Genomic DNA, 18383 nt, shown 5'->3' on the forward strand with positions numbered 1-18383 from the left:
GCAGCGCTTACACCAAACACGCTCTTGGATCAATACCCGCTTTAGCCGGGCCTGTGGGGGGTTCACGGAGCAGCCTGGCTTCACCGCGGGGCTCCTCACCCCGACGGCCAGCAGGCGCCATGCCCTGCTCAGGGCATTTTCCTTCGGTTTCTTAAATCCTCAGCTCCTGCCGTGCCCGTGTTCACGGCAGTGAGCGGGCAGCTCCCCACATGGACCACGACCTGCCCGGGGCAGGCTCGGCCCCTCAGCGGGCCCTTGGCCTTAGCAGGCCGCGCTCTCCTGAGGCGCTGCCCCCGGTAGTGGTGGTGGTTGGAGGGGGGGGTGTTTGTGTGTAACCGGTCCCGCCTCGCCTGTGCCGCCCTCAGGACGCAGCTTTAATGAGCCGTGGTCGGGAGCGGCTTCCCCGGCGCCATCTGCAGCCCCGGTGACCGGCGGCGTTGCTAATCGCGGCCGATAAGCTGCTTGCAGCGACCCAGCTGGAGCGAGCTCGCTGCCGGCCTTTGGGCATTGAAGGGGGGACAAAGGTGCGGGTACAAGGAGGTGGGTGTCCTGTCCCCGAGGCTCTGGCGAGGCCCAGCGGCATGGCCGGCGATCGGAGTGGGTAAGTGGCCGTGAGGAAAGGTGTGAGTGTGCCTATGGAGGGCTGGGAGCCATTGGCAATGCTGAGCAGCGCCTGGGGTGTTCACCTCAAAGGGGTCTGTGGGTGATGGACCTCCCGCTCCCAGCACAGCTCCCACCACCGCATCCCTCTTACGTGTGCTTGAGTGGCAATGGGAGGCTCATGTGATGGTTTGGTGTGTAAGACTGAGCAGTGGGGGGAAAAGCCTTGTTTCTAAGGCATCTGAAAGGTGTTCTTGTGCCAATCACCAGTCCCAACTTCCAATGTGAAATGGATCTGTAGGGGTGGGGAGAATGAGCATCATCTGTGCAGTGCTTATGTATGTGTTTATTATGGGTCTGTCGTTGTTACTCTAATGCTAAAACAGCATCCGCCTGAAAAAGCTTGACTTACTCTTCATGAGCTGTGCTATTCCTTTTGCCTATAACAACAGAAGTCCCTTGATCAGCTTAATTTTTGTTTGCTTAATTGGATATGTTTCAGGTTTTACTGTGTTGCTGCAAAGTGTATATAGCAAGCATGTGTTAAAATGTTTCAGCTGGAAACATCAAAGCTCATATGAAATCCATTGGTCATGGATGCTGCAAATCTGTGGCTTGCTTGAGTATCTCTTTTTGCCTTAGAAGTTTTAAGAAAGCGCTTCATAAGATCTTGTTTCCTTTTGAGTAAGACAAATTACTGCTTAAAAGGGGTTGTACTAAAGTCCTGAATGGCAATTTTGGGAAGGCAGACAAAGGTGGTTTTTAAAGGATGTTGTCTCTTCCTGATCTCAATGAGACTGAAATGAGGAATGAGTGAGGTGAAGATCACCAGCTAAAATAACCATGGTGATGTGTTGAGAACCTGGTACCTGCCTGAACAAACTGCCATGGAGAACTAAAAACAGTGGCATGAATTATCAAGAACATACATTATGTTTAGGTTCTTGAGTATAAAGTAGTCCAGTGCCAGGTTCCAGGTGTTTGTGGAGCAAAACAGTACTCATAAACATGATGGTTTCATGTCTTTTTGTAGTTCAAATCCTTTACAATACCCTTTTTGTGATACATTGCTAGTTGGCTGGATATTTCTGGGAAGCAAGGAATGCTTCTAGGAAACACCAGTCTGCTGTATTTTGTGGTTATACTTCATGCAGTGATAGGCACCCTAAAGAAGGCAGCTGTGCTTTGTCTGCTCACTCTGTAGTTGCCAACTTCTACTTGTCTGGAAAAAATAATGGGATCTTTCCATTCATGGTACACTCGGTGATGTATGAAAGGCAGTAATGGCAGTTCCCAAGGATAATTGCAACACTGCATGACTATCTCCTGTTGCTTTAGTAATTGAATTTACTCCCCAGTTTGTGGTGATTACTGAAAGAGTTTGCATATAAGGACAAGTGGGCTGTTTGCAATGGATGACTGAGGCTTAGATGCTTTCTTAGAAGAGAATTAGATAAACATAGTTTGGAGACAGAGTGCATTTTGACAGGAGCCTCTCTGGTATTTGAGTGTGTTTGAAAAAGACAATGGGCATTGATTTCATAGGCTGTGCAGTCTTTCTCTTCAGATTGACTAGGGCTTTTTGAAGATGATAGAGGTGTGTGTGTGTTTCACAATACCATTTTCATCCTTTTAAAAGGGAATGGAAAAGAATGGTGCTTCAAATGACAGAGTGATTGACAACTTGCTTTTAAAATTTGAGGGAATGAAAGCATAGTCCCCTTAAATTGCACTTACCTGTTAGCAGCAAGTTAAGAATCTGTGCTCAGCTTGAGTGTTATATGTATAATCATCTGTCTTGGTGGCTAGATTGCAAATTAGGTCTTCCATCTATGTTGTTCCATCTCCTTCCAGGTTAGGAGACAACACAGATTCTCTGGACGTGTGGACAGAAGAAACTGTCCTGTGTTTGAAGCTTTGCAGGGCTGTAGCATGATACATGAACAAATTTACACTTGTTAAGCAGTTAAATGGAACCTTAAGTTGAGGCACTACCTTTCCTATCAGCCCTGGAGAAAATACGATTATGGAAGAGATGTGAGCAGGATTTCCAGTCAATGAAGAGGGAAAGCATTGTACTCCAGCTGGAACCACGTTGCTCTGACTTAGAATCATAGAATAGTTAGGGTTGGAAAAGACCCTAAGATCATCTAGTTCCAACCCCCTGCCATGGGGAACTTCTGTAAAAACATTTTCTTTTATACGTGTTCTTATTCGATGTTACACAGATCTGGTTAAAGTATTCTGGAAAAGCAGCTACAGTCTGCCTTGTGTTGGTAGCAAGATAATTCAGCTTTACTAGCAACAAGTTCTTTCTGAGGCTGCAGGCGCATGTGTAATGCTAGAAGTCTTTGTTTTCCAGGTTGTCTGTTGCAAACTGTGTCTGTTCCCTTCAGTCATTCCTGCTCTGCTAGACATGATTGTCAGCTGAGAAACAGGAAGACAGTAGGGTCCATAATACTTTCAGGATTAAGGCTGGTGGATTGGAGACAAGAAATTAATAAGGAAAGTACCCAAAGCCTTTGGCAAACTGGCAAACTAGGCAAGATGTGATGAGAAATATGCATGCTTCCTTGTATGTATTTCTTCTTATTTTTCTTCAGAGCAAAGCAACATTCAGAAGAATGTGGCTGTTGATCTGTGTATGGGCACTACAGATTGAATAGACATTTCTCATCACTGGCTTGATGCTGCTGCATTCAGTGTAACCCCCCAGCCAGACAGCAGAACTGTGTACTGCACCTCTGTCAGCTGGGAAGAGAGATCTCAGTCTGAGACAGACTAATCCCTCCTGCCCTTCCTGGCCACTGCAGGACACTCCAGCCAGTTCTCCATTTCCTGCTTCTTGAAGCAGAATAATCCCTGCCCTAGGCTGCAGCAGCACAGCTCTAAGTGTGTGGCTCATAGGATTCCCCATCTTGCTTTGTCATTGCTCCCAGCTGTGAATCTTCCTCAGAGACAGTCACACCTTGAGGCTTATAGTTTAGAAGGGAGAAGGACTGGGAGTATTGACTTACCTCAACAACACCATCAGAAAGCAAAGGCAGCTGGCAGCTGCTCCATACACACTGCTCACCATCACTGCTTAGAAGTAGGAACAAGAATAGTGACTACCCAGTGGAAAAACAACAACATCAGCCTCCTGCTGCTTCTTGTATGGATCCTCTGGACCCTTTACTGGTCAGTGCACATTTATCATCTCGTATTGTAGATCCCCTTCTTAGGCAGGAATTATTGGCGTGTCCTGCCTCAAGGAGCTCAAGTGAAAGTGTGAATGCTTGTTCTAGTTCAGCCCTGACCTTGGGGGAGCTTGAGCTATCCAGTGTGGAGTCTCTTCAGACTCTTTTGCAGTCCTCACGGATTTCTGCTAGCTTGTACTGTGCAGTCCAGAGGCTTAAGCAAGAAAGTGCTTTGATGGGGATATGGGGCTCCCTTCCTCTGGAGCCCAGGTCTTCTCCAGTCAGTGGCAGTTCGTGCTTTGCTCCTGATGATTCAGCTCCTAGTATTCTGAGTGCAGGAGAGCTAGCTGGAGTAAAGACCAGTGCCACTCAGGCAAGATTGAAATGGGGTGCTCCATTTGCTAAAGACTGGAGCCTTAATGCAGTGACAAAGGACTTCAGTCATGCAGTCCCTGTCACTGTGTATCACAGATATGAATGCATTGATTCAAACACACGGAGGACCAAAATTGCGGGTGACATCCAGCCAGAAGCCCTCACTTGTGGGGTGGGCTCTGGAGGGCTAGTGGGTACAGCAGCACAGTCCTCCTGCAGTTGCTCCCCTCATTTCAGACACAAGTCCCAGGCAAAGCCAGCTCTTGAAACTGGTAGTCTTTATGTTCACACAAAAGGTCATTCCCCTGAAAAGGTTCTTAAAGGAGAAGAGACATCTAATGGAGCATCCCCATATACTGTATCTTGGAGGAGAGACCTTCCAGCCAGTATCTATCCAAAGGGTCTGCAGGTGTCACTGGAGACAGATTTGGGGGAGTCTCAGATGAATGTTGATGTAGCCATGTATGGAACTCCAAGGGAAGTGCGTGTGAGAGTCACTCCCGGAGGGTTTAGACAAGTCCAGCAGCTTAGTACTAAATCTGTAGAAGTCAGCAACTCCAAATCTCACATTAAGTCCAGCAAAGAGTCAGGAGAGGTGTGTGACTCTAGATCACAAGCAGCCAGAATGGCTGTGGTGGGCAGCAGCCAGTCCAGCCCTTCCATTACTCCGGTTGAAGAAGGCTTTGGTGATTATTCTGACATAGATTGTAGGAATGTGAGCAGAGAAAGAAGGAGAAACAAATACTCTCAACAAAGGAGCTGGAGGAATTGGGAAGCTGATTCCAACCTCGACCAGTCTGAAGAACCTTCTGTGGAGAGGAGTGCCAAAGAACCATGGTGCTGTGAAGAAGGGTGCCAGACACGGGAAGCTGTGTCCAGTGAGGTGAGAGTGTACTTGGTGTGTAGTAGTAGCAACCCTGTTCACGGATACTACTTGTGCTTGTTTCTGCTTCTTGCTAGAGGTGCAGAGTTGAGGTACAACAGTGATGGGATACTTGTCCTACCATTTTCTCTATCACTGAATGGCTGGAATCTCCTCTCTTATGGTCATAATCCATCTCAACATATTCATCTTTGTCTCACATGCTTCTTCCTAAAGACCAGATTAGCTTGGTTGTTCTTGGGAATGTAAACACGTGTTTGTATTCCCTAGATCTAGGTGCAGAGGGAATTAAACTGGTTTGTACTCTGTGTGTAGCTGCATGGCCCTGAGATTCAGTTTTGGCATGCTTTTCCATGTCTGGAATACTTCACAGAGCAATGGTGGAGCAATGTCAAAGGCATCTGACATAATACACTACCCTGAGGCAGCACTCTTCTGCCAAAGAAATTTGATGTTGTGGCAACAAACATTCTTCAACAGAGTAGTATGAATAATCATACGAGTTATTATCTTTTGTCTGTTTGCAGGTCTTGGAGAACAGCTTCTGGTCATTGAAGGTGAATGAGCAAAGGTGAAAAGACATTTATGTTTCTGTGTGAGTGTATGGGTAGTTAGCAGGGGAGGAAAACTGCTGGGAAGTAGACAAGGGGCCATGCTTCTGGGATCGTTTGGGTTTAGGACTTAACCTGCCTTATTCTGCCATGGCTGGCTCCAGAGCTGCATTCATTTATTTTCAAAGGGTTATTATCTAGAGTGGAATATGCTCTAAAAAAATAACCTATCTATCTTTTAAATTCTACCTTCTAAATTCAACTTTGGCTGCTGCTGATACTTATATGATGAATGATGAAATGGTACTTGTATGCTACTGCTCAGTGCAGCAAATTGCAGCATGCTCACTGCATAGTTAGAGAAGATTAAGAACTGGGTATATCCAGGAGATGGGATTCAGATCTGTGACCTGTGTATGTGTGTGAGATTGCTGCCAATTTAGTAACAGCGATATTGTAATCTGGTGTGAGGCAGATGGATTTTCACTCCTTAGAGAGATTGATTTGAAATACCTCTTTCCAGCTTGATGGCTGAACTCTGATTGCCACCTCCTGGTTGTGTTTAACTTTCCTTTCTGTTAACTGGAGCTCACTTCTCTTTTCTCTTTAAGTTTTCAGCACTTACGTGACAGACAAATGCTAGCTAGGTGTTTCCAAGCCTGGAGAAGACAAGTCCTCTGGAAAAGGGCTGCAGCCAGGCAGCTTTACAGACAGCAATTGCTTCAGAAGGGCCCCGGTGCTTTGCAGAGGGCCGTGCACCAGAGGAGGATGCAGCTAGAGAAGGCCCAGCAGAGACATGCCTCAGCTCTGCTAGCTGTCAGCTTCCACAGGGTGAGGATGGCTTAGGAACAGTAGAGTGGTGCCATGACTTTTCTATTGTGAAGTCGGAGAAGGCAGAAATCCTATTTGGATGGGGAGGAGGAAGGGGGTTACCCTGTGTGAAATTCAGTGACGTGGACCCTGACACTGCCTGCAGTTTGTTCTAATCATGTGGTTTCTCCTTCAGTGGAAGGAAGCTGTGGCAAAGGAAAGCAAGAAGCAAGCTCCACAGCCTGAGCTGTATTCTACCCGTAGTTCATCAGTGGGGGGTTTTGGAGTAGGAAGATTAGCAACTATGACAACCTCAGCTGAGCACCAGCTTACAGAAGGATACTCAAAGGAAGCTGAGCAGGCTTGTAGGTAAGCTGAGAGCCTCCTCTTTCTGTTGTCTTGGACAAATGGCGGTTTACAAACACAGGGAGAAATTTTTCTCATGTGGTGGTGAACTTGTTTCCAGGTCCTTGGATGTACTTGCTGCAGATAAGCACCGCAAGAATTAGTAACTTAGTTTTAAGAACTAAATAATCCTATTGCACAGCTTCCGTGCACTAGTGTTTTCTGAGTGTCTGACAGAAAAACTCCTGTAGTATTTATTGAGTACAGGCATAAATGGGGTTGGAGTGAGGCAATACTACAGTCTTTAGCAAGACATGAGAGGTGTCAAAAGAAAAACCTTTTGCTGTGCCTTCTGATTCCGAAGGCAAAAGAGCAAGTCCAGACAAAAAGAACTACCCAAGGAGAAGGAAGGAGTTGGGTTCTGTTCTGTGAGTGTCTTTTTGGACAGATGGATGTTAAAGCATCTTGTGACCCTTTCAGGGTGGAAGGAAAACTGTGGGCACAGCTTCATCGTAGGCAGAGAGGAGATGAGTTCTGCTTGGGAGCTCAGGCAATCAGAGATATGAGACGACTAGCTGGTAAGCACACATTCCATAGCCTTGGAACAGCTTGGAGGTAATCACTGCTTCACCATCTTTCTTGATTTGTGGCTCGTTGTTGCTTTGACCTGCCTCTTTTAGAATCTGATGCTGCAAATAGTGGGGCCAGTATCTGTGATGGTGCGGGGTGTCCCTTTTGCCTTCTTCCTTGGATCGGTTGAGCTACTGATGCTGGTGCTGCAGCTATGTGAGCTGTCTCCCTTACGTGCCCTTTCTCAGGCAGCTGGAGGTCAGACAGGGAATGTTTGCTGTGTGACACTAAGTTGTTCCAAGTCTTCTAAGTTATCTTTCTTCCTGTCAATCTCTTCCTGCCCTGCAACATGGTAGCTTTCAGACTGTGGCACCTGCAGAAGGAGCTGCTGAGCAAAGAGGAAGCCAGGCTTTTGGAAGCCCGTGCTCTGCTAGAGAAGAAGCAGCTGAGAAACGTTTTCTGGGTGTGGCGTTCCCGATGCTTGGAAAAGGAACAGATCTCAGCGCTGACAACTCGGATCCAAAGAAACTTGGTCTCCCGGTAAGTTGATGAGGGCTATTTTTCACGGTGAAAGTCCAAGGAATGTCAGAGCCAACCCAGGCAGTGTCGTGGTGTTGTACTGTAAAGTAAAATTCTTTTGTTTCAGTAGTTAATAAAGGTAAAAGTAGGGATAGAAACATGAAAACAAACTACTGTGGCCAGGGACATTATGAGTTGCCCTCCTGTACACTGCCAAAGCTTTTTGGTCTTGACCTTTGATGTCCTGAAAGACTAAACCCAAGAACACCCACTGTGCTGCTGTGCTCTGAGCATGACAGGGGCTTTTTAATGAAATAAACTAATAGAACCTCAGAATGTGACAGCTTCTGTCTGTCATTCCTGAACAAACCCAGTCTCAGGAGGAGACACAGTTTGAACACTTGTTTTATCATGTACTTCTTTTTTTTCCTTGGTATTCAGGTGCTTCTATGCATGGAAGGAGATTGTGGAGCAGAAGGCACTTTACAGGTGCAACCTGGCCCATCTCAGAGCAGTATCACTGAGGAAATACTTCCAGCAGTGGGTTCAGAGGCTGCAGGTCAGAGAAGGTGATAAGCAGGCAATGGCAAACTTCCTTCTCCTTCGATGGAGGCAGCATTATGGTGAGCAGCTTGAAGTCCTGTGCAGATTCTAAGAGTTAGAGGTGCTTAGGCTCCTCCTCCTCTTCTTGCATGGTGAAAAATAGATGAAAACAGCCAAATAGTAGAGAGGCTTAGATGATACATGATATTAGCAAACTAGAGTGGGCAGAGGATTAGTTATTCTGAATGTGTCTGGATGTGGACTGACGCTATTTGTTGTTCTGCTTTGTAAATCTAGCAGAAAGTCTTAAACCTTGCTGAAAAGAAGCAGCTTGAAGGCTGGGCTGGGTTGAATTTCTCAGGAACACCTTCTGATACATGTTGTCTCTTCTCACTTTCGGTAACTGGTTAAGCACCAGTTATAAGCTCAGTAGCTGACAAGACTATGACAAAGAGGGATGAAGATCAGCCGCTGTGGACTGTAGAGAAATGGTTTCCAGAGAAAGCAGGCTGCTCTCTTGATGACTTCTGCCAAAAGGTGAAGCTCCAGAGAGTCTATCTGCTGTGGAAAGCAAGGCTGTGCGAGCATCACAGAGCCGAGTGAGTGAAGAACAGCCAGTTCCTGGCACCCTGCCTTCATTAGTAGTGTCCATTTGACTCTCTGGTACCATCTGTCATCCATCATGTCTGTGCTAGTGTCCCCCTCTAGTATCCCTTTTTAGTCACACAGCTGTCTCAATATGTTCTGTCTCAGTTCTTTCTCTCAGGCTTTGGAGCAGCGTAGACTCCAAAAAGCTCTGAAATTGTGGCACCAAAAGTGTCACATATTGAAGATGATTGAACAAAGTCCTAAGCACTCTCACATGACTCTCTGTGAAGAGCCTCTTGCTGTGCTGTGTTCTGAGGAGCTCTCAACATCATCTGGCTTTGACAGCAGTGCTTCAGCTACTCTGGCCTCTCAAAGCTCACTGGAAAAGGTGAGGAGGTCTGAGGATTTTTGGGGGGGAGATTTCTGCTTCAACATGATGTTGTCATCAGCAAACTGTGCTTAGTATTTAGGCCTGAAGAGCACTGAGCCTGGGGTCCTTGAGTTTTAAGGCAATCAAATTGTAAAGTCACTACTGCCTGTGGCCTTCCTGGTTTAGTCCACATTTAGTGATGTGGGGAGGTGCTGAGCTAGCGAGGTTCTCTTGTGCACTTGCTGCTGATTGTAGCTGCAAGGTGGAAGGGGTGAGGCACAAAGAGCCTCATCACTTGAGAAAGGGCATATGCCCATTTTTCCTTTTCTCAGTATAGAAATAACTTTCCCATTACTTACATGTTTGCACCCCGGAGCTGTACTTGCTATTCTGCAGTTCCTTTGGATGCATCCTGGATTTCCCTGAATCTTAGCCAAAAAAAGCAGTAAATGGCATGGTCATAATTAATAATGGAGTGATTCCACTGCGAGGACACTTACCTCACAGCATGTTCTTCCCTCCATACCTGCAGGAATACAGCTTTAGTGACAGCAGCCAGCAGGGCTTCTCCTCTGTTCTGACTGTTGAGGATGTCACACACATACCCTATTACAGTTCTTTTCTGCAACCACACCAGTGTGCAGAGCTGCCAGCTGAACTGGGTGGGGAGCTGTGCTTGCAGGCCTCCTTTCCTCCATGGAGTACTGGATCTGGGTGAGTTGGAGATCCTTAGACCTAACTAACTAGAGTTGGAGATTAGTTGGGGTGCTGGTAGCAGAGGTCCCTTGTTTGGTCTGGTTGAATTCTCTCCTTTTGGATAGTACCTCATGTCACCTTGCACCATCCTTTTGGATGCTTTATCCTCTTCTTTCTTTCCCTTTTCCCCTGTCTCTTGTCTTGCGGAAGAAATTGGTTTGCAGGAGGTCAGTTCCAGTCTTTGACACTGCAGAGTCCAGATAATAACGTCCAGCTTCAAAACAGTCCTACCTGGGAAGAGGTGAGGCTGAAAAGTGGTTTGATGCATGTGAATGTACAAGTGTTTTCTGCATAGCCCAATTTAGCGAAGAGCCTTTGGGTTTCAGTATCAGCATATGGAAGGTCTCACTGCTGTTCTGTATTTGTTCTTCTCTCTCAGACAGAAGGTTTGGGAGATTGAGGCATTTCTCAGGGTAGCTCTTCCCTACCATTTTCCAGCTGATCTGCCAGGTGTCAAGGATTTAAAAAGGATGTGTTAGACACTCATGTTAGCAACAGGGATTTAAGCAATTATAGAAGTCACAGCCACAAGGGGAAGGGGCTGAGCTGCGTGGAATAACTGTATTATACCAGCAGTTAAAGGCCCTTTTTGTACTTTTCTGCATTACAGAACTGCAGTTCTGACAAGGAGGTGAAGAGTTGCTGCCACCAAGCAGAGAGATGGTTGCTGCAGAGGTACTTCATTGTCTGGTCAGCTCGGACTCAGCAAATTGTGAAGGCTCAGCAGCACTGCAGGCTCACTCAGGTGTCTCGGTAGGTATTGTGCTTTCCAGGAGTTGCCTAAAACTGTCTGTTTTGAGAGCTCTACATTTGCTTTTAAGAAAATTCTTCCTCTAGCTGTCTTCTTCTGTCTTCAGGGAGGGTTTTGCAGCCCATTATTGTGGTTTTTCCTGCTTCAAAGTTATTATATCTGAACACAGTCATTTCTGGTTTGATGGGATGCCTCATGAATTAGGGCAAACGCAGGACTGCTGATAAAAAGCCCTTGTAACTTTCTGTCCACTGAACTGGCCTTGCTCTATACTCATGTAGAAGTTGAAGAGGACAACAGCCTTGGCACAGCCAGGACAGAACACCTTAGTCCCAACAGCTTGCCCTGTTCATTGTTTCCCCTCACATTCAATGGGGAAAGGATGTTACTAGATCAGATATATTTCCTGAACGGCCTCGTGTGTATGTTTATGGTTAAAATTTCAGTTACAAGGCTGTGAATCTGTGAGCTGTTCCTACATTTGATGCATTGGCCTTTGTCTTTCTCAGAGCCTTTCTCAGCTGGCACAACTGGACCATGGAAAATAGGAACCGAAAAGCAGCAGCAGCAGCTCTAAAACATGAAGTTCATTGCCTCCAGGTGGTTTTCAGCCTCTGGAAGAAGAGACTGGTCCAGAAAGTGGAGGCTGACCAGAGATTCAGGTGTCACATTCACCAGACGACTGCTGATGCTCTGTGGCATTGGCGTTCCTGCTGGCAAAGTGAGTTAACCAGTGGCACTTGTGTCTGTAGGAGAGGAATGCTGTGGGAATGGTTGGGATGGAGAAAGTCCTACTTCCAGTTGTAACTCTGCACTACTGTGACTCTGGAATGACAATACTAGTCCAGGGGTCAGTGAGTGCCTGTGTCACTGCCTTCCTGTGGTCTGCTGGTTTGCACTGCTTTATGCTAGGGAAGATGCTCCTTTGGCAGCTGATTGGAAAAGGGGTGGATTTTGCTTTACCTGCAGTACCAAAGGAGTGTTCAAACAGTGCATTTTAGTAGCTGGGGCATTAAACGGCGTTCAGATGCAGCATTCTGAGACTGAACACGTCTCCTCAGACCCAACAGTTGGGCTTTGTTTCAATGGGAGCTGGGTCTGTCTTTTGAGGCTGCTTAACAGTCCTAACCCTTAAGGGGTTCCTTGTACTTTCAGTGCTGACACTGTAAGTACTTACACGCAGGGAAGGGACACTCCCAGTTGTTTATGGAAAACTGCCTTGCAGGTGAGAGTGGAAGTGATCTGTGATCCCTTGCTTGGGGAAGGACAGGGAAAAAAAAGGTCTGACTGCATTGCAGAAAAAAACCCTATAAATTGAGAAGTCTTTTCAAAGAGAGAAGTCTGGTTCCATTTGCTGTTTGCTCTTTGTGCTGGAAAGAAAACCCCTGGGCTCAGCTCAGCAAGCTCATGTGTTCTCTCACAGGGAAGCGTGCTTTGAGAGAGCTGCAGCAGCAATGGACTCAGCACAGCTGTCAGGAGAAGAAGAGGTTGGTCCTGCAGACATGGTATTGCCAAATGAGGAAGCAGAAATATGCTGCTTTGTTCTGGGAACATCTTCTCCTACACAGGTTTGTTTCCTGCCCTTAAAGCATTATTGAGGGAAGCTTTTGAGTGAACGGCTGTTTATATAGCAGAGAATCCAGTGTATTCAAACTAGAGCTTGAGTTAGTTAGGTGAAGCTGTTGTATGTTTTGGAGGCTTATGTTATGGTGCAGATGCTGAAAACACAAGAATTCAATCTGAAGAGCAAGGTGTCTGCTGCCCATCATTACGAACATCTCTCTTAGCTGTTGTTCAGTATCTCTGTCATTGAAATGTGTTTTGTGTGTGGTTTATGTTGTGTGAGGCTACTTTCTGCCTGAAACAGTGAAGTGTCCAGCTGCAGTGGACCAGGAATTGTTCAGGTGGTTCTCTTTGAGATAATTCAGAAAGATAAGAACAAATAAGATTCTTTATGCCAAGGATTAATTTAAGGATGAGAAGTGCAGGTTTAGCCCTAGAAAATTGCCTTTTGAATTGCAGGTTTAGGAAAGAGGAAAGAGCAACTAAAATCCCAGTAAAACCTTAGTAGCTGTGATGCTTAGACTCTGCACTCACCCCACCCAACTGCATTTTCTTCTGCAAATCAATCTGTGAGGTGGCACCCTAGTGGGAATTGTGTTTGAGAGAAGTCCTTAATGTCCCTCCTTCCTGTAGTGTCTCCACTATTAATCTTCCTCCTTTGATGAGAGAGCGCTTCTAATTTTTCACCTGGATATGGTACAGCCTGAGCCCTGTCTCTTCTGAGGGGGGCATTTTTCATGCTAGGATAACCTGCAATAGATTCTCTTGATCTTCAGCAAAGCTCTCCCAGGCAGAGGATATTTACACCTCTGCCCTATGGTGCAGTGGGATGATTTACATAATGAAAGTCCAAGTGGAACAAGGAACCAAAAGGATAAGCCAGGAGTTTAAAGCAGATTTGCTTCTGGGGTTGCAGAGGAAGACTGCATCAGCCTCCAAGATATAGAGAGATTATCGTGGGTGCAGATTTACAGTGCAGTTAATAGTAACTCCTGTAGACACTGGTATTTTTGGAATAAAATTGTCTCCATACCGATTCTGGTTGTACATCTCATGTATGCAGGTTTGTGACACCCTTAAAATCTGAATCTTGATAACAAGGTTCAGTGCCAGGTTCTGCATTTAAGACTCAAGGAGTCTGTTGGGTTCCATGCTAAAGGAGATTTTAGCTGGTTTGTTCTCATCCCATAAGAAAAAAGCCTTCCTCAGGCATTATCCTAAAGGTCAGCTGCTGGCAGAGGTTCAAATAAAAGACCAATCTAATTCCTTTCTTTTTCTGAGGCACTGGGAAAAATAACATGGAGAAAAATACATAAATGTTGATTGCAGAAGGAGTCATAGGAACAGACTTTTTCTTGTTGAATGCTCTTTTGCTTGCTTTGACCACTTACGTGTGATACTGCAGGGTTGGGAGAGAAGGTAGAATTTGGTCTAGAGGCTGTTTAGTGCTGATATGGAAATATGACTTCAGGCATCTGCCACTTACCTATGCTTGTATTGCTTTTCAGATGCTTGGTTGCCTGGGCCCATGTCACTGCTTGTAGACTGAGGCAGCAGGAAGCCCTCTCTTGTTTTAGAAGGGTCAGAGAGCACCGTGTCCTGGCTGTCAGCTTTACTGAGTGGAGGGTGAAATTCTTGAGAGCTGAACAGCGGGTACTGGGACAGAGAAGGCACAAGTGGCAGGAAGCCTCTGAGGGCAAAGCCTGTCACCGGTGGCGACTGGCCTCGAGAGGACGGCAAGCTCTGCGCCTAGGATCTGTGGCTACAGTAAAACAAGTAAGAAAAGATGAAGGTCCCTATGAGACAGTTGTTCTTCACTGCCTGTTCTTTCAGTGAGTCACTAGGCACTGAGATAGAGTGACAAGGTTGACCTGTGGTGACTCCTTAGACCCTGCCTTGAAATTCTTTACACACTGTGCAAGCAACTTCATCACCATAATCTGGTGCTGATTGCAGCCACCATCTGGAGCACAGCAATAAGGGATGGGGACATTTTGACCACAGAGACAAGAACACTCCTTCCTTTTCTGCTCAAAGATAAGATGGGATAATCACTATCCCTGCAGAGCAGAGTGAGCTGTCAGAGTTGCAGCTTCTTTCAAAGGGCTCACAGCTAGCAAGCCACAAAGAGGTCGATTGATTTGGAAGGGCTGAGTCATTCCTGCTGGGATCTCATCTGTGCAGTTTCCAGCCTGGGGTCTAGCACATTAAATGACCTGCAGGGATATGAACATAAGTGTATCTCTAAGGTTAGTTTGCATGTGTGCTGTCTGTGTGCATTGTGTTTAGCCTTGGCTGCAGCTCTGTTCTTTCTGTTTGCAGGCCTGCAACTACTGGACAAGAGCAGCAGCCTTTTCCCAGTGCTCACGGCAGTGCAGTACCCTGATAGGTGCTAGGAAGAGCAGGAAGATGTCTCTGTCTTCGTCCATGAGTAAGAAGATGCCCCCTCTTCTCTTTCTTTCATGGGGCCATGTGGGGATTGTGAGTGAGGAGGGGAATGTTTGCCAGCCAGATTAGTGGGATTGCTCTGTAGAGGAGGTGCTCACAGCAGTCGACTGACTGTGGATGGCTTCTGTGTTCAGGAGCCAAAGGATCAAGGGCTCGTGGCAGCTCTGATCTCTGCCGCTCTGTCTCCGAGGTTAGCTCCTCTGTGATTCCTCTTTTCTTTCCTAGAAAGCAGAAGAGACAGGGAAAAAGATTCAGCACCTGCTGCCCCTCTTGGGCTTTTTCCCAGTGCCATTCACCGCTGGCTGGTGATGTACAGAAACCAAAACAGAGCTGAAAGGCTGCTGCTCCCTCATCTGATAGAGAGACCTGGTGCGGTAGGACCCTCTCCTACACTTGCAAGGATCCAGGAGAACAAAGCAGAGGTGGATTTGGAGAAGAGGGATGAGAAGTGGCTTGGGTAAGGGAAGGCTCTAGGCTCCCTCTTCTTGCTGCCATCAGGGGAGGACTCCCTTTGCAGGGCAGTTGGGCTCATGAAGCTTATTTTCCCCTTGTGCCATAGGAGGAAGTATCTGAGGAAGTGGCATCACACAGTGGTGCTTCGCCGGTGGCAGCACGACAGGAGACTGCTCTGTCTGGCAAGGGGATGGCACCAGTGGAAAGAAGCCAGCAGGGTGGCGATGTTGGCTCAAGTACTGGTGAGTGGTTCTGCTACCAGGGTGGCAGTGATGGGTGTTACTGGGCAAGCCTGTACTGCCTGCAGCCTCGCATACATCCTGGGAGATGAGACCTGGGGATTTAGCAAGTACCAGTGAACACCAGAAATCCTGTGGCTACCTTTTCTGTCTTTCTCTTTGAAATGCCAGCATGGCAGACTGGCATATTCACATACTGTGCTTTGCCTCATCTTACAGATGGGAAACAGACAGGATGAGTCGTATAGATTGTCTGTAGCCTGTGCAACTAGTTCACAGCAAGTAGTGTAATCTTTATCCTCATCTGTGTTCCTGATACATCCCTCCAGTGTCCACAGCTTACTGAGGGCTGTCATTTGGCTTCCCCTTCTCAGGCCCGTGCCATCTATGAAACAGGTCCATGTTCTGGCTGGGAATTAGCTGTGTGGGATGTGCTTTGTCCCACCCATGGGACAAGATGATGCACATACAGCAAGCACTGGTGGGGCATTGTCCTCTCCCCAGGGTACTGGGACTTAATAGCCACAATACTTGCAGGAGGCAGTAGTTCAGCAAGAGCTTTGTTTGTAGTCGCCTTTGTTCCTTACCAATGCAAAGTCATTCAAGAGGGGTCTGGGGAAGCAAGGTGGGACCAGAAGGATGTGAGGAAGTTTGCCTGCAGTTAATCTGTGCACTGCTTCTTCCTGGCAGGATGAGCAGCGGCTGATAGAAAAGGCCTGGAGAGTGTGGAGACAACGGCATCTGCAAAGCTGTGTGGTGCAGAACTTCCTGGAGGAGGAAGCCAGGAACCTCCTGTCTCAGGTAAGCATTTATGACTGCTTTAATTTTGTGGACCTCAGTGGACAAAAAGTCACCCCAAAGAGGCAACCAGTGTTCCCTCTATCACAGTGCACTAAGCACTTGCTTAGGGGGAAGTTGAGTACATCAAGGACTGGGACTTGCCTGCAACAAAGGGAAACAGCTTCCATCTTTATGTGAGTTCATCTTTGGGTGTTTTTCAAAGCTTTGTGTCAGCAGTCAATCTCCCTGATGTGTGCCCCTTTCCTCACTGTTATCAGAGATGTTAATCCAGTAATCCCCTGCCTCTCAAGAGCCCACTCAGGGAAGAAAGAGATTCACATTGGTGCAGGAGAGCTGTGCTGACTTGCACCCAGGGGCAGGCAAATTGCTATGAATTTGAGTGAGGAGGCAGAGCCTTAGAGCTCAAAAACCCAGTTTTCTCCTCTGCCTGCCTCCCAGAGATCCCTGCAGGATTAGGCTCTCTTTTAACAAGAGGAGAGCAGACACTGAAATTAAAGGGCAGAGAGGGCATTGGTCTTCCTTTTCTCACATTGATTTGTGCTCTGCACTTCACTTACTGGTTACAGGGACATAGGGGAGACAGGGGAGGGCTCTGAGTGAATGGTGAGGCAGTAGGCACAGCCACTGCTAGAGGCAAAGGTACAGGTACTGTGAGGGTGGCTGCAGTCCCTCAGGGGTAACCTTGGTATTTGATTTGTCCACTTTATTTAAGGCCTTTGGAAGGTGGCGTCAGCTAACAGCATTCCAGCTCCAGGACAAAGGAGGCTGCTGAATGGTGGGGCCTGCCTGCAGCTGCTGCTCACTTGAGGACACGTGGAGGATACAGCTGGCTGTCACAACAAAGAGCTGCTTCTGCACGAGCAAGAAGCCAACGCTCTGCTCACGGGGTACAAGCAGCACTGCAGGTCAGAAGCATGATAGCCAAAGGACAACCAGGAAGAGATGGTACCTCTGAAAGGTCCTCTTTAAAGGACTTAATATCCTACCTCCCTAGAGGCACAAATGGAGGAGTTATTCCCCTTTGTTGTGAGGCTGCATTCCCTTCTCCTCTGGACCCTGATTTTGCTGGAGTTGATTAAAGGTCAAAAACCACCTTACAGGCTCTCCCTTTACTCCGTGTTGGTTTTGCTGGACAGGAGTTTAGTGTCATGCAGGGGAGTAAGCAAATACATCAATCTTAAGAGATGAGCAGGACTCTGCCTGTGCAAATGCTACATCCTGTTGATTTCAAAGCCTGGATTGTCCCCGGTAGGTGCAAACTCGGGTCTTTATTTTTAGGTCTGACTCTTCCCCTGGGGCAGATTCCCACATGGCTCCCACCTCCTCCCCCTGTCTGGGTCCATCAGCTCTTCATTAAGCCTTTCAGTGGGTGGCCAACCTCTTGACTGCTTCCTGCTGGTTCCTTTCTGTGCTGAATAGGCTGGGGATGAAGAAACCTGCTGGGAACAGCTGAGCACCAAAAGCTTTACTGAGGCAAGACAGGCGTGTCTGACCCTCAACCTTCCCATTACTTGCTTCTGTGATTGATGCCCTGTAATTACCCTGGATATATGAGCCTGGTCTCAGACAGCTGTAACGAGAGGGTCTGAAGAATCTGGAAAAGGCTTTTCTTCCTTGCTTGTTTGAAAGAGATGCTCACAGCATGGTAGGGATCTCAAAATCCCACTGGGAGCTGCCCCTAGGCCTTGTTTTCCTGGCCTGTGGTAGCTTCGCAGGGTTGTTAAGTACACAAAGCAGGCTCCCTCCATGGCTGCCCATAACCCTAACTGCAGTGCTGTTGGGCCTAAGGCTGTTGAATCATTAGGTCAGGAAGGATAGGCTGCCTTTCCCTACAGGCACTGGAAAAGGACCACCACAGCTCCTGTGACCTTGCAGAACCAAGCCAAAGGTTGTAGCTGGTTGCTGTTGGTAAATTCTAGGATTTAAGCTTTCTCTGCTCCACGAGGGAGCTTTGTCCATACTCTGCTTACAGAATTTGTTGAAAGTGAAGGCAGAACTGCCCCATAAACTGGTTTTCTTCAAATTTTCCCTTGTGGCAT

General features: G+C 47.1%; 1 protein-coding gene across 6 annotated transcripts; it reads left to right on the top strand.

Annotated features, from left to right (window-relative positions):
- The first annotated feature begins 343 nt into the window (after window positions 1-343).
- CUNH1orf167 (chromosome unknown C1orf167 homolog) lies at window positions 344-17441 on the top strand. Of its 6 annotated transcripts, none has more exons than XM_061348008.1 (21): window positions 344-601; window positions 2455-5037; window positions 5565-5608; window positions 6200-6419; window positions 6595-6767; window positions 7224-7320; window positions 7666-7853; window positions 8274-8455; window positions 8788-8974; window positions 9129-9351; window positions 9866-10047; window positions 10240-10330; window positions 10700-10842; window positions 11350-11561; window positions 12264-12408; window positions 13912-14179; window positions 14726-14834; window positions 15077-15308; window positions 15411-15546; window positions 16234-16344; window positions 17057-17441. In XM_061348008.1, exons 2-21 carry the CDS (start codon window positions 3757-3759, stop codon window positions 17114-17116), a joined length of 4284 nt encoding a protein of 1427 aa, XP_061203992.1. In that variant the 5' UTR covers window positions 344-601; window positions 2455-3756; the 3' UTR covers window positions 17117-17441. The 6 variants fall into 6 exon arrangements, with proteins under 6 accessions (XP_061203992.1, XP_061203993.1, XP_061203996.1 ...); XM_061348009.1 differs by having other exon boundaries at window positions 3204-5037; XM_061348012.1 differs by lacking the exon at window positions 2455-5037.
- Window positions 17442-18383: the final 942 nt, after the last annotated feature.

Source organism: Neopsephotus bourkii, unplaced genomic scaffold (genome assembly GCF_033783945.1).
Source record: "Neopsephotus bourkii isolate Nb327-2 ecotype Australia unplaced genomic scaffold, CSIRO-AGI_Nbou_v1 NB_333, whole genome shotgun sequence".
Lineage (NCBI taxonomy): Eukaryota > Metazoa > Chordata > Aves > Psittaciformes > Psittacidae > Neopsephotus > Neopsephotus bourkii.

Excerpts from the sequence above, each read along its gene's own strand:
- CUNH1orf167 (XM_061348008.1), top strand. The coding sequence starts at position 3,757 with ATGGATCCTCTGGACCCTTTACTGGTCAGTGCACATTTATCATCTCGT. Across the intron at positions 14,180-14,725 it reads CTGTGGCTACAGTAAAACAA|GCCTGCAACTACTGGACAAG; the intron begins GTAAGAAAAGAT and ends TTCTGTTTGCAG. Across the intron at positions 15,309-15,410 it reads AGGGATGAGAAGTGGCTTGG|GAGGAAGTATCTGAGGAAGT; the intron begins GTAAGGGAAGGC and ends CTTGTGCCATAG.